Consider the following 15,303-nt stretch of genomic DNA (forward strand, 5'->3'; position numbering starts at 1 on the left):
GGCGCACGGTGAAAGGTGCGCAGAATAGGTTACGCACAAAATATAACACTGTCATTCGTTCATAGAATTTTAATGCCCATATTTTTTTCAAACCGGGTGCTATTTATGAAAAATCGATTCTTAAGGAGTAAACTCCAAGAAAATCCGGATGAATTCAAAATCAATCAATCAACAGTGTGCGCTGTACCTTAGCGTCCTAATTCAAACAGCCGAATAACAATCACATTTGGTCGTCGTCAGACCACTGACCGATCTACAAACAGCTCGACTGGAAAATAGTGCTTGCCATTTCCCATCGTTTTGAACGACCATTTTACTTTGAGCTCTAATTTCCAACCAGCCTCATATATTATCTGGCTAAGCCAAAATGGAAATGTGGCCATTGGTGTGGTTCCTTAATTTGATTGTCGCGGCCGATGCTATAACATCTCATTTCGCTTGAGGTCAATGCGCAATTATAGAGTTCTATGAACATTTTGTAACAGTGAATCGATATGGTGACGCATAACATAATACATATTATTAATGTACGGTGACATTTAGTAATCTTTATTAAGAGACATGATTATGATTAGATACAGATTTTTCTAACAATTAAGCTGAAGTCTAAATGATAAAAGAGGAAATGTATATCGAAGGCCTAAATCTATAATATATAATTATTATTATATTAAATTTAAAAGCCTCAACGGTAAGAACGGTTGAAATTATCACCGAGGGGTGGTGGTTCGATCCCCGCCCCGTTGGTCTATTGTCGTACCCACCCCTAGCCTGTGCTAGGAGTGGGTACGACAATTAGAACAACGCCATTTTTCTTGAATAATATTGAAAATTACTGATGGAACGGTTCGTATCGTACTGACAAAAGAACATATTCTTTTTTGAATTTCGTATCCGTGACGGGTACGACACGTCTTGTTCCGTTCGCTACATCTGTATATTATTGATTAATCTGTGGAAATAAGATGGAATATTTTTTTTAATGGTAAATTATTGATTAATATATTAATTTACGTAATTATGGTTAGTGTTAAATTTTGAAATACAAATTATGAAAAATGTTTGTATATGCGGATGTCATATTTGTTTTTATATGGGTTTCACTAGCTTCACCACTCTAATTAATAAGACACATTCTGGTCATTATTCTATGTGAGCTTAGAACATTTTTCATACAATTTTTTGATGAAACGGCAATAGACTAGTTGACACTTTCTTAAAGGGCCCTAAAATGTTCAATAACGTTCTACTAGATTGAAAAAAAATCGTCATAATTTTTAAATATTTTATTGATAAAACGCTATCGGCCATGTTTTAACCGTTTCATGACGTCACGTTAACTCCAATGTTATGATACGTATTATCAAGACTGAGATTACTGACGCTTAAATCTTCAAAAGATTTTGTGTTACAACTGCCAGATTTCTTCATGAACGAAGATTACAATAGATACTTAATACAAAACGTGAATGTTGATGGGCCGGAAGGACTTTTTTTTTATTCTTTACAAGTTGACTGCATCATCACTTACCATCAAGTCTTTACAAGTACTTGATGGTAAGTGATGATGCAGTCTAAGATGGAAGCGGACTAACTTGTTAGGAGGAGGATGAAAATCCACACCCCTTTTCGGTTTCTACACGACATCGTACCGGAACGCTAAATCGCTTGGCGGTACGCCTTGTACGTGGCGGAACTAGCCACAGCCGAAGCCTCCCACCAGCCAGATCTGGACCAATTAAGAAAATCTCAATCTGCCCAGCCGGGGATCGAACCCAGGACCTCCGTTTTGTAAATCCACCACGCATACCACTGCGCCACGGAGGCCGTCATAATTAGGCCGGACTGGTTAATTTCTAGTGATGCGCAAGCTCTTACAACTTATAACTACGAAGGTGAAGGAAAAATCGTAAACTTAAAAGCAATTTTTATGAAAACAATTTTCTCAAAGCATCGTATCATAAAATTTACTCCCCGGCATTAGCACTTCCGTAGCAGAAGATTAAGAACTCAGGTTTATGCTTCAGACCTACTAAAGTCTTAAAATAAAAGTGTAGACTGTAGTCTTAACAGTATCAAGACCACACAAGCAAAAAGTGTATTTTAATCAGCAGTCTAGCAAGTAATTTTTAATCATCTAATCATTTAATCAAACAAAAGATTTTCTTTCATGACCTTATGCCAGCACTTATTTTCTTATAAGATAAAAGTTTTCATCAGGTAATTGTTTGTATTTTTAAGTATATAGATTTCTATTACTTGACTTTTACGGTTTTGAATTTGCCGCTCAGTGCCATAGCCCATAGATGTAATTCTCAATACTCTTGCCTTACTTTATTGTTCTTTACTTCGCTTTGCTCAGAAGATCCAAAAAATCTACCTTGTCCTATTGGAGTTTATATTATTTGTATAATATAATAAGCATTTATTATATAGCAATAACAAAGCTTTTATTTAAACTAGTATTCATTTAATTTTAAAAGTAAGCTTTTATTTTAGAATTTTACTTACAATTTCTGAACGACCAAGCACCTGCCTGACGCTAACTTTGACAGTTACCCAATGCCGCAAAGTTCCCGTTTTTTTGTTGCTTCGCAAATTAAATAAGTCCGTAAATCTCGTCAATTTGTGATAACAGTGATCTGATTTAGCAAACGGAAGATGGTGGCACGTGTTGCTGGCGTTTTCGATGAAAAGTTAACGGAGGCAATCGCAAATTCCAAGATATTAGTCGTCGGAGCCGGCGGTATAGGTTGTGAAATTCTTAAAAATCTCGTTCTTACCGGCTTTCCGTACATAGAAATTGTAAGTTTGACTTAGTAATGACTCATTATTAGTTAATTACTACGTTATAAATGCCCTCTTTAAAGTATTACATTATGTATTCCAGATCGACCTTGATACAATCGACGTAAGCAATCTTAACAGGCAGTTTCTATTTCACAAGGAGCACGTTGGAAAGTCGAAGGCCCAGGTCGCGAAGGATAGCGCACTCAGCTTCAACCCTAACGTTACTATTATCGCACATCATGACAGTGTTATTAGGTTGGTATTTTGTCGTCAGAGGTAAATGAACTCTGTATGGTGAAACTCGCATTGACTAATGTTCTGTGTATAGAATTGCACACATTCCAAAAACATGCATTTTGAACTACTAAACCATGTTGTGTTCTTTTACTGGCTATTTTAACTATGAAAATATATAGAAAAAAGTGTATAAGTATGTGTAGTATTTGTATCCACATGTGGTATACCTGCTTGACCTGAGATAAATCAGATGCATGCAACCAATGACTTTACTGAAACTTAAAGGGTTGCGAACGATCATTTCTTGTAGAAAAAATGCAGTATAGTATGTATCAATCTTCAAGTCTGTACTGATATCCCAGCAAGGTTATAATATTACACAGTTTGGTGTATTGCAACCTTCAGAGCAGACTAGAAGTTTAGCACATAGTATACCTTATTTTTCATTGACCTTACCTAGAATTCAACACAGGAACCATGAAATTTCAAAATGGAGTACCCATTTGAAATTTCAGCCAAAACCATGCAGATGTTTTTTGTGTAAAGTATTTCTATACAAACTTTTGTGTTCATATTAGTAGTAGGATTTATGAACAAGTCAGAAATGCTTTACTTTAAGATAGATTATAGAATTCATGAAAAAGATTATTTATGTCTTTTTATAGAATTAAATTTTATTATTTTTTAATTAATTTACTACATTATGATTTTATTGTTATTAAATATTTACATACCGTATTACCGTAGGCACATTACTTATTACATAACACCTTTGTGTGATAAAATGTAATATTTCTTGCAATCAAATAATTCTGTTTATGAAGATAGATTCTCATTTTTGAAGAGAATAGTAATATTAAACTTGTCATACACAATTTTTCAGTAATGATTATGGAGTCAGTTACTTCAAGCAATTCAATATTGTAATGAATGCCTTGGACAATCGAGTGGCGCGTAACCATGTGAACAGAATGTGCCTGGCTGCCAGTATACCATTGATTGAGACTGGAACTGCCGGCTATGCTGGACAGGTAAAGAGTCACTTTCATTTATCTATATTATTATATAAAAATGAATCCATGTATCCCTTGATCACACCATCACACGTGAACAGCTGGACTGATTTCACTATTTTTTTTTTTTGATGTTTGTTATTGTCAGAAGGGTCTTATGACAGAAAAAAATTATAAAATTGATTGAATTTGGCTGAAAATTGGCAGAGAGGTAGCTCAGAACCAGGAGGTAATTAATTAAAACCATAGGATAATTAGGGTAGGGAGGTACTTAGGTAGGTTTTATATATATTGTAATCTAAAAATGGGTTAATCAATTTGTAATTTATAAACCAATATTTTTATTTGGGTAAGTTAACTCACTTTAAAACAGTATTTTTTAGAACTTCTGACAAAATAGAAACAACTAAGTATTATTTTATATTTCACAATTTATAATGTTACCATGATTGAAACATAGAAGTTAAATAATTTATCATTTATTAAACTTCCTAGTTTTTCTAGTTTGCATTTGTTTCCATTATATCTATTATTATACTCCATAGCTCTCCACACAATATCAAATGTGCCATTGGCCTCTGTCAACTTGAATAAAATCTATTTCTAGGTGGAACTCATCAAAAAAGGTTTAACACAGTGCTATGAATGTCAACCCAAAGCACCACAGAAATCCTTTCCAGGCTGTACTATAAGGAATACACCATCTGAACCAATCCATTGCATTGTATGGGCAAAACATTTGTTCAACCAACTGTTTGGTGAGGAAGACCCCGACCAGGACGTAAGCCCTGACACTGCAGACCCTGAGGCTGCTGGTGAAGCAGGGGCCTCTGCTTTGAACACTGAGGGTACTGCAGCTGGTAATGTGGAAAGGAAAAGCACTAGAGCATGGGCGTCTGATACAAACTATGACCCGGAGAAATTGTTTTCAAAGTTATTTGGTGATGACATCCGTTATTTACTGTCAATGGAGAATTTGTGGAAGAAGCGACGTCCTCCAACTCCATTGTCGTGGGACAACTTGCCGGGGAAAGACAGCCCAACTGCTCAACATTCAGGACTGCCAGACCAGAGGGTCTGGTCTGTGCATGAATGTGCTCAGGTAAGACATCTAATATTGTTAATGATAATATAAATACAGTTATACAGGAAGAAATTTTTTCAAGTACGGATATTTTTATATTTTGTACATAAACAAAATTTAATGAACACGTATTTTTTCTTTTTTTTTTTAACTCAACAATAACAGAGTTATCGTTAGCTAAAGTTTAAACATTTAAACAGAATTTGAGGGTCACCCTATCGCTGTACTAAGTAATAGCACAGTAATAGGCAACTACAAAATCAGCTGGTAGGTACTAGGTTAGCGAGCGCCCGCGCCGAGGGCCGTTGACCTTTCTACGTTTATTTTTGTACCTATTATTTTTTATAATAATTAAAGGTCGTCACTTTTGAGTTGAGTATCGATTTTCCCTTCATACTTTATTGGGCTTAGGACCATCAATCATGCGTAGTAATAATAAAAATTATAAACTTTCGATTGGAATAATGAAATACAAATGATGATTATTATTACGCAAACTTTTGCATTAAAGGATGATTCGACTTAAATGCGCAAGCGACGGCAGATTGTCTGTCACTGGTCGCCCATCGGCAATTCGGCAGGCGTCCTCAGGGATTTTTCGATCCCCTCACCCCTGCCACCCCCGTCAGCCGAAGCCGAAGCGATATGACTACTGCCGGTATTTCTTTGTCGGCGTCTTACAAAGTGCCGCCAGCAGTTGCGCAGTTTGTTTGGGAATGTGTCCATTATTTTGTTATTTCTGAGACATAAATTGAAAAAAAAAATTACATAAAATGTATCGAACTGTTTGTAGATTTATGTTCTATTAATGATACAGAACCACGAAAAAAAATGTCCGCACTAAAGTCCGAATCACCCTGTATAAGTAGGAAAATATATTAAAAAATTAGTAAATCCAACAAAAATTAACAGAAATGTTTGTTTTTGAATTGCTGAATGGGTTTGGATGGATACACAGTTTATATATGAAATTTACATAGGATACATTTACACTTTTACCTATACTAATATTATAAAGCTGAAGAGTTTGTTTGTTTGTTTGATTGAATGCGCTAATCTCAGGAACTACTGGTCCGATTTTAAAAATTCTTTCAGTGTTAGGTGGCCCATTTATTGAGGAAGGCTATAGGCTATATATTATCCCCGTATTCCTACGGGAACGGGAACAACGCGGGTAAAACCGCGCGGCGTCTGCTAGTTCCCTGATATGCCTGCTTGTCTATTCACTATCCATCTAATCATCTAACTAGTCTATTCACTATCCATCTAACTAAATGTTGAAATGAAAAAAGGAATAAAAAGTATGTTGTATGCACATAATTTATTAGTAATGTATTTAATTTCTAGGTATTTGCAGACAGTTGCAAGGCCCTTCAAGCAGACTTGAAGAACCGTCCAGAAGGCGATCACCTAGTGTGGGACAAAGATGAGAAGAGTGCAATGGACTTTGTGACAGCATGCGCCAACATCAGAGCACACATCTTCAACATTCCATTGAACTCTCGCTTTGAAATAAAATGTATGTATTAACTATAACTAATTTATCTATTTTTAGTAGTAGCTTCATTTTTAATGACTTTTCCAAGATACAGAGTTCTTCTGACAAGTACTAGTGCCAATTACCAAGCAGCATATCAATTACAGGCATACGAGGTCCATCAACATCTCAGGTTGATGGACTCAGGAAGTGTATGATATGATGAAAGCATAAACACTAATTTTGTTAAGTAAAAGGAATTGTGGTTTAAGGGAAAATGGATAAAATTATAAAAGGCCTTTTTACTTCCTCTTCTTTTATTTTTTTGCAAGTCAAAAGCTAATATGCGATCAAAAACTGCAGGTTATGATATTGATGAAATGTCTTTTTACCTCCTCTTCTTTTAATTTTTTTGCAAGTAAAAAGCTAATATGCGGTCAAAAACTGCAGGTTATGATATTGATGAAAGGCCTTTTACCCCCTCTTCTTTCATTTTTTTGCAAGTCAAAATCAAATATGCAATCAAAAACTGCAGGTTATGATATTGATGAAAGGCCTTTTTACCTCCTCTTCTTTTATTTTTCCTGCAAGGTAATATACAATCATAAACCTGAGGCAGAACACATTAACTGTAGAAAAAATATTCCAACAACATATTGAAGTACTTTTGGGCCTTCTAAATAAATAAAAGCTAAGAAGAAGGCTGAGGCAAAGATGGGTAGACGTAATAAAAAGCGTGCAGGGCGGTAAATGGATAAAATCTGCAATGGAGCTGTGGAATAAAATATAGCCTATGTTACTCTGCGAAGTTGTACCTCTAATGGTGAAATGATTTTTTAAACCCATTGAATTTCTTGAGTTAAATCGCAACTAACAAACAAATGAAGAATTAAACTTAATTTCTTTATTTATTTAAATTAAAAAATATTTACCATATAATTTATAATATGACCAATATTCCCCTCCAACTAGTCAGGGAAGACTGGTAGGAGTGGGTGCGACAATAGACCAATGGGGCTAGGATCGAACCACCACCCCTCGGTGATGAGTCTGACCACTCTTACCGTTGAGCTATGGAGGCTTTTATAGTATAGTATTTTTCACCAGCAATGGCAGGCAACATAATCCCAGCCATAGCGACCGCCAACGCGATAGTGGCGGGTCTAGCAGTAATGCGCGCGCAGAGCTTACTCAAAGGGGAGATTGAGACCTGCACCAGCGTGTACCTGCGCCCTAAGGTCAACCATCGCGGTCAACTGTTCGTACCGGAGAAAAGTGAGTTAACATTTTTTTTTTTATTTTTTCAATTTTATACCAGGCAAATGAGGGAGCCTTGGATTCGATCCCCAGCTAGGTTTTCATAATTGGTCCAGGTCTAGCTAGCTGGAGGCTTTGGTCGTGCCTAGTTACCACACTACCGAAAGACGTACCGCCAAGCAATTTAGCGTTCCGGTAAGATGTTTTGTAGAAACCGAAAATCATAAAATCGTATTTTATAGAGACAAATATATTAACAATCCATGGATACACCATGAGGGTCCTGACTCTGCAGCTCTAGAGAGGCCAAGGTCAGTGACTCGATCAGTTATCCTATACAGATTAGTGCCCTAGATATTTGCGACACCAGAGGAACTGCTCATGTGTTGCTAGCTTCTGAGGATATGTTTATTATAACTGTGCCACTTAAATACATTGACATTTTATAAGTGCACAGATGTACTTTGTTTACTGATTTGCATTTATGTAAAGGAATATAACTATGTACCTTTCTGGCTTTCTATGTTTATGCAAATGTGACTGCAAAATTTTATGATAACCAGTTTAGTAGATAAAGAGTAACAGAAACAAACTCACGTTGGTGTTTACTAATTATTTTTTATGATTTCAGCTCTGACTGCACCAAATCCTAAATGTTACGTATGTGCACCAAAACCTGAAGTGGCACTCGCTTGTAATCTCAAACAACTGACCCTCAAAGATCTGAACACAGCATTCAAAGAGGGCCTTAACATGCAGGCTCCAGACGCAACTGTTGAGGGCAAAGGCCTGGTCGTATTATCATCAGAACCTGGAGAAACCGACCATAACAATGAGAAAACTCTTGAAGAAATCGGTTTAAATGATGGGTGTGCTTTATTAGTGGATGACTTCCTACAGAACTATGAAGTCCGTGTTAGATTACAGCAAGAGGATGAGGAGAAATCATGGCGTTTGGTAACCGACACCGATACTCCGATGCCTGGACCGAAAGAGGAGGCAACTGCGAATGGATCAAATGGTTCAGATGAACCCAAACCTGGTCCATCACGTCCTAAAGACGACAGTGACAGTGACATGGAGATAATTGAGGAAGATGACAATGGTGAACCAGCACCCAAACCACCTAAACGCAGGAAGGTTGATATGAGTGATGAAATAGTTGAGTTGTGCTAGTGAATTATTATCGAATGATCATTTGCATTGTCACAAACAGTGTAATGAATTGAATGAATATTTTAATTAATTCTTTGTTGATCGCACATTACATTAATATTCTTGCAGTAGCAGTTTTTTTAGAATTATTTGTCCAACTTTGTCTATTTGTGTCTTAAGATTCACTGCCTTCTTTGAGTCCAGGGTCAGCTTTTATAAATGTTTTTCTTGTGTCTTGTGCCTCCATGAGCATAATGCTATTGATTTTGTCAAAATATTTTTCTGTACTTTCCTCTGGTGTGGTACGAGGTCCATCGACCTCGTAACTCTTGAACACGCTATACGTACAAGGTCAATTGACCTCGAACCGCAGCGAACGTGTTAAAATATCACGTTCTCAAACTGAAGGAAAAACATCGTGAGGAAACCTGCAAAATTTCAAATTGAGTTTGCCAATGTGCTTTGGGCCAGCTTGGTGGATCATTGGCCAAATTGGCCAGTGTTCAAAATTGGTAGCTAATGACCATGGCCAGTGCTCAAAATTGGTTGCTAATGACCATGGCCAGTGCTCAAAATTGGTTGCTGATGATGAGATATGTATTTTTCAAAAATATGGTCTCTATTATTAGTCTACTATTTAACTGACTTCAAATAAGAGGAGGTTCTCAATTTGCTCGGTATTTTATTATAACTAGCCCACATTGAACATTGTAGAATCATTTGGAATATGTATTGCTACTGCTAGTCACCACTTGTTATGTAATGTGTGATCAGGTTTGTGTAATGTATATCAAACCTTACAACTATCAACCCAACATTATGTTGATTGTGGAAATTAGTATCTGGCAATAAGTATAATAATTCATGTATTTTGAAGTATCTACAAATAATTGATAAGAAACAAAGATTTTTAAAGTGATTAGTAGTTCCTTAGATCAACATATACATACTTTTTCCGTTTACTCATCATCATCTCCTTACCCTTATCCCACTTAAGTGGGGTCGGAAAAATATGTCAATCTTTTCCATTCGTTTCTATTACTCGTCAACTCATCATCCACTCCTTTTACACACATGTCCTCTTTCACACAATCCAACCATCTCTTCTTTGGCCTTCCTCTCCTCTTATGACCTTCCACTTTGATAAATAACTATGCGTTATTATAACAATTCCAAGCCAAAATAGACTATTTTTGCTGTCTAATTTGACTAATTGATTAGACTCATCCATATGAGCAATGGAATGTAGTGCAACTATACTATGCGCTGTAGCATGGTCTGGGTGACAGTACATAATACGTACTACTATCGTAAATCACGGCAAATTTTCACGAGTGAAACAAACTGTCACCCGCACCATGCTACAGCACACGAGCTATAATGTCTTAGCTTAATAATTTAGTTGTGTTATGTCTTTGTATTATTCTTTCATTTTATTTTTTATTTTTAATATAATTCTCATATTGTAAGAAATTAAAAAAAAATAATATCCTCTTATACAATAGAAATCTATGGTCTAAAGTGGTTTTGAGATAGCATGGGTACGGTGACAGTTCGTTTCACTCTGGAAAGTTTGCTGAGATTCACGAAAAAGGTATGTATTATGAACGTTATAAGGCATTAAATCATTAGTTATGAGGCAACTCACCATACCCATGCTATCTGAAAAACACTTTCATTTGAACATACTTTTAAAATATAATGGACAGTAATAATATATGCCTTATAGTTATAATGTACTTTATTTACTTTTGGTGTTGTATAATAGCATTTTTTTAATAGTACAAACTATAAATTTCAAAATCTATAACTTCATATTTTTAAAAACGCTGTTAGTTTTTATATACAGGCAAATCCTTGAATACCTATTTATTGAAAAGGCATATCAGAGCCCGTATGGTATGGTAATATAATTGTATCTCGTGAAACTATAGCTTGGCAACTTCGTTCGTAACACTCCCGATGTTGCGCGCGGGCCGGGGGCGTGTAGCAATGAATGAAAATGAAAAACCCCCACGCACGCACGATTTCACACCCGCGGTCATTTCCCCTGTCGCCCGCATATCATGGAACTTGTCATATAAGTTTTCTAATACAGCCAGACTAATGAATACCTATTCATTCAAAAGGATTATTGAAGAAAACAGTATTGTAATATGGCGTGGCTAAATCTCACACAGATTATACATAGCAGATTAGTTGCACCATAAGAGCTAGTAGAGTGTGGGGAGTTAGATAATCAGATTGTCTAAGGGCATTTCTGTGAGTATCAGACCTTTGGTTAGGGGATTGTTGGGCCTGTTGAGCTAGATATTCTTCAATAAAAATACATGAATTTGAACAGATGTTAACTTCAGTATTTTAAAAATAAAATAATGAAAGTGATTCAATAAGAATTTTGTAATTAAATAATAATTTGTAAGTTTTTAATAAATGATTACTTCCTGAAATATAAATATTTAATATGAATTATTATTGTTTATTTTTCTTATTTGAAACTGTATATCCTATTTCTTTTTTGGACCATAATGAAACAAATATGTAAGTACATAAGACAATAATTTATTACAACACAAAACAATAAAATTAAGTTCAGACAAAAGCTTAACTTACTAAAACTATAAATATATATTTTATTTTATACTTATGACCTATATTATTTTAAAAAAGAAAATTTTACGTGATTCAAAGCCTCAATGCACTCTAAACAGTAATTTATGATACAATAGTTTAAAGTACCTACTGTTTGACAATATTTCATTTAAAATTGTATTTTTTTTTTTTTTAAATGAGCGCCGACTCCTAATGAGGATCGACCTCCACAAGACAAAGACACTCGCAACATATTTGTTTATAGTCTTAGGACTGATCGCAGATTGGCCGTACAAGAAGAAAAAAACTTTACAGTAACTTCACACATTAGTTCATCCTCCATTAATATCACTTAATATTAATTGATGATTAAATATGAGTACTATATATCACACAAACGCTCCTGTTACACTGATATGAAAATGGTATAGAGTCCAATCTTTAAAAGCAAACTAGATTATTGAAAAATGTTGGTGTTGGTTCTATCTAAAACATGAAACATCAATCTGAATTAAATAGGTACTGAAATTTAGGCTTCATTTATACGAGCAGCAACTGCTACCGACGACAATAGACGGCGACATTTTGACGGCAGTCGATGTCTCGGAGGCAGGCGACGGCGGTCGCCGACTGCAGTCAACTGCAGTTGCCAGCTACCGTTGCAACGTGCTGCTCATGTTAATGAACCCTTTGTCATAATATTTAAAGTTATATTCACCATGATACATTGACTATAGTTAAAATGTAAAAATAATAGGGATGAAATCTTGCACAACCATTATAAAATGTTAGTAGTAGATGGACAACTTCTCACGGTAGAGTGCCAGGAGCGTTTGCATGATGTATTGACAATAGAAATTTGTCTCAAAAAAATAGCAATAAATATGAATCTCATTGATCAATATTCATTGTTTTAATTACCTAACACCTAGCATAGATTAATAAATCTAATAAGAAAGTGAACATATTGAGGTTCTTGCCAAGGAATGAGGATTATACAGCGAGGTATATATTACTTTATCTTAGACATTGTGAATATTCAACTTGTAGTTATTCTAAATTAATGAGTTATGATTACCTCAGAATTAAATGTGCTTTTCAAATGTAGTGCTTATAGTAATCTAATGTATAATACTAAAATAGAAGCTAGCTTAAATATTAATAAGCTAGCATAGACGTGGGTCTATATTGATTTAGTTAGCAGTTTATGAAGGAGTACATAGAAATTTACTTAATGTGGTCATTGTCCAGGGCATAAGTGGTTTAGTATACCTCTAGGACCATATTCTTCCCAAACTAGTCTCGCTTGACCATTTACAAGTACCATCATATTTTGTAAAGAATAAGAGACTGTTTGTATATCTGTTATTTTGACATTGTTTTGTTAACATATTCCAAAAGTGGATACACAGATAGTAATCATAATGTTTCTAAAGTTCAATTGAATATTACCCAATGGACATGTGGAATAATTAAAATTACTAAGTCATAAACAGTGAACACATTAAAAAGTCTGATTTAAGATAGACTAGGGCAGAAGCAAGGTGAAAATGAGTTAACAAACTGCATTAGATTATTGGCTGCACCTTATAAAATATTCAGGTTGTGTTTTCAGAGAAATGTATTAGCCTCCCATGCCTTGATCTATCCTAAATCATCTCTTATATTATTATTAGAGATCCTGCAGAGATACAATTATAAGTTGGCTAACTAAATCGTAGAATAAATGATAAATTTGTTTATCTACGAGTCATTATTGACCCATATTTGGCTCACTGCTGAGCTCAAGTCTCCTCTCAGAATGATAGTCTACCACGCTGGCCCAACATGGATTGACAGTCTTGACACATGCAGAGAATTAAAAAAACTGGTATGCAGGTTTTCTTATGATGTTTAATTTGACATTTGATTTCTTAAAATGCACACAACTGAAAAGTTGGAGGTGCATGCCCTGGACCAGATTCGAACACCCTCTGGGATCAGAGGCAGAGGTCATATCCACTGAGCTATCACAGCTTTAAACCCTGGTTGTGTGATAGTTGGCCAACTTAGAATGGTATTTGCATTACATTTGCCTACATTGACATACACAGGTTAATACACTGGACTTGTAAGTATAATAATTATCATATTAATTCTCAGGCAGCATACCATACTCTATAAGGAACTTCTCAACATTAGAAGCATAAAAATCATCACCCAGTTCAGATATCAACTGTACAAAGTTCCCAATAATCTGCCCACCCTTGTAGACCAACAATGCTGGTACACCATCAACTCGAAAATGCCTGCTCAACCCTGCTATGTCAGCAGCGATGCGACAGAACTTTATTCCTGGATAATCACTCGCTAAAATATTCAAGCAACCATCCATAGTCTCGCATGCTTTTACAGTATTATTGTAAATATGGACAATAACTGTTACTTTGGGATCTTCTTGGTCGATTGCACTCAAAAATTCATCCTGGGTATTCAGTGATAAAACCTTACCAAATTTTGGCGCTTTCTGGAGTTGCTTCATTAGCTCCTGCATCCTCTGCTGTTGATACTGCATAAGAAAACCCTCGTCTAATAGTTCGTTTAGTTCATCTTCCAGTTCGTCAACCTCCTTAGCTTGTTCCTCTTCGCGCGCCGTTTTGACCGTCAAAGTGAGCTTCTTAGCCAGCGCAATTCGTTCTTTTGCTAGTTCTTGGCGATTTTCCGCTTCCAACTGTTTGAACCTGCGCCAGTCTTCCAATACGCCCTTGGGACCGGTATTGCTAGCTGTACCGTTCCAAGTATTAACGGGAGTGGGTTCGACGCTGGTTGTACACAATTTTGAAGACTTTTCTTCCTCATCTCCGCTACGACTGTCCTCATCATCAGATCCCTCATCTTCGCTGCTGCTGCAATAGTTTTGTAACTTCTCACCCAGAATTTTGTCTTCCAAAGTAGCCATTGTACTGATTGTAACTTTCAGACGCAACAAATGGTTGTTTGTAGGTTTTCACAAACCAGTTAGTTACAAGTACTCACGTTAACTGTTTAACTCTTATTTCATTAATCTATTAAATAATAAATATTTTAAAACAATTCTGATTCTGATACAATTGTTAGAAAATGTAATATTATTATTTTTTTTCCACACCGCACAGAATATTAGCTGGGTTGACAGCAATCAGCATAGAGTAGTATTAGTCTAAGGTCGACTCAAAGATTACAATGTATTATTGGAAATAGATAGGCTACTCAAACTTTTTTCGGAACGCTTGTGATAGCGCCATCTAGTGACTAGCTACGGTATTTTTAGTATAGTATCCATTAAGTTATAAAAATAATAATGCATATTTTTTGTAAATGAGAGATTTTTGATTTTGTAATAGTTGAAGAAACCAATTGAGAAAAACAAAAAAAAGACAAAAAGTTTTCCATAGTCCGGGCTCGAACTCAGGATTATTGGATCGTTGCTTTGTTATGCATCACTAGGCCAAATGTCTATATGAAAAAAAGTTTAAATTAATGTACGGTTACTGTCTTTCTTTAATAATCCCTTTGCTGTAGAAATACAAACACATTCTTCCTATTGCACGTCAAAATTAAAAGGATAAATATTTTTTTTTGTTTTTTTTCCATACTTACACGGTTTAAATCTCTAAAAACATTATAATACATACACACCATAAGTAATTGAATTTACTATCCAGGAATCTTAAATCTAG

General features: G+C 35.4%; 2 protein-coding genes across 2 annotated transcripts; one reads left to right on the forward strand and one right to left on the reverse strand.

Moving 5' to 3' along the window:
- The first annotated feature begins 2,540 nt into the window (after positions 1-2,540).
- Positions 2,541-11,482, forward strand: LOC112049962 (SUMO-activating enzyme subunit 2). The gene is made up of 7 exons (XM_024088036.2): positions 2,541-2,805; positions 2,891-3,045; positions 3,911-4,058; positions 4,648-5,142; positions 6,472-6,643; positions 7,709-7,876; positions 8,490-11,482. The coding sequence occupies exons 1-7, from the start codon at positions 2,662-2,664 to the stop codon at positions 9,032-9,034; spliced, it is 1,827 nt and encodes a 608-aa protein (XP_023943804.1). The 5' UTR covers positions 2,541-2,661; the 3' UTR covers positions 9,035-11,482.
- A 73-nt stretch (positions 11,483-11,555) lies between these two features.
- On the reverse strand, positions 11,556-14,761 carry LOC112049961 (phosducin-like protein). Its single transcript, XM_024088035.2, has one exon. The coding sequence runs from the start codon at positions 14,541-14,543 to the stop codon at positions 13,737-13,739; it is 807 nt and encodes a 268-aa protein (XP_023943803.1). The 5' UTR covers positions 14,544-14,761; the 3' UTR covers positions 11,556-13,736.
- Between the last annotated feature and the right edge of the window lie 542 nt (positions 14,762-15,303).

The sequence above is a fragment of the Bicyclus anynana genome, chromosome 15, assembly GCF_947172395.1.
Source record: "Bicyclus anynana chromosome 15, ilBicAnyn1.1, whole genome shotgun sequence".
Classification (NCBI taxonomy): Eukaryota; Metazoa; Arthropoda; class Insecta; order Lepidoptera; family Nymphalidae; genus Bicyclus; species Bicyclus anynana.

Coding starts and splice junctions, on each gene's coding strand:
- LOC112049962 (XM_024088036.2), top strand. CDS start 2,662: ATGGTGGCACGTGTTGCTGGCGTTTTCGATGAAAAGTTAACGGAGGCA. Junction 2,806..2,890: donor GCTTTCCGTACATAGAAATT/GTAAGTTTGACT, acceptor TATGTATTCCAG/ATCGACCTTGATACAATCGA. Junction 3,046..3,910: donor CATCATGACAGTGTTATTAG/GTTGGTATTTTG, acceptor ACAATTTTTCAG/TAATGATTATGGAGTCAGTT.
- LOC112049961 (XM_024088035.2), bottom strand. CDS start 14,543: ATGGCTACTTTGGAAGACAAAATTCTGGGTGAGAAGTTACAAAACTAT.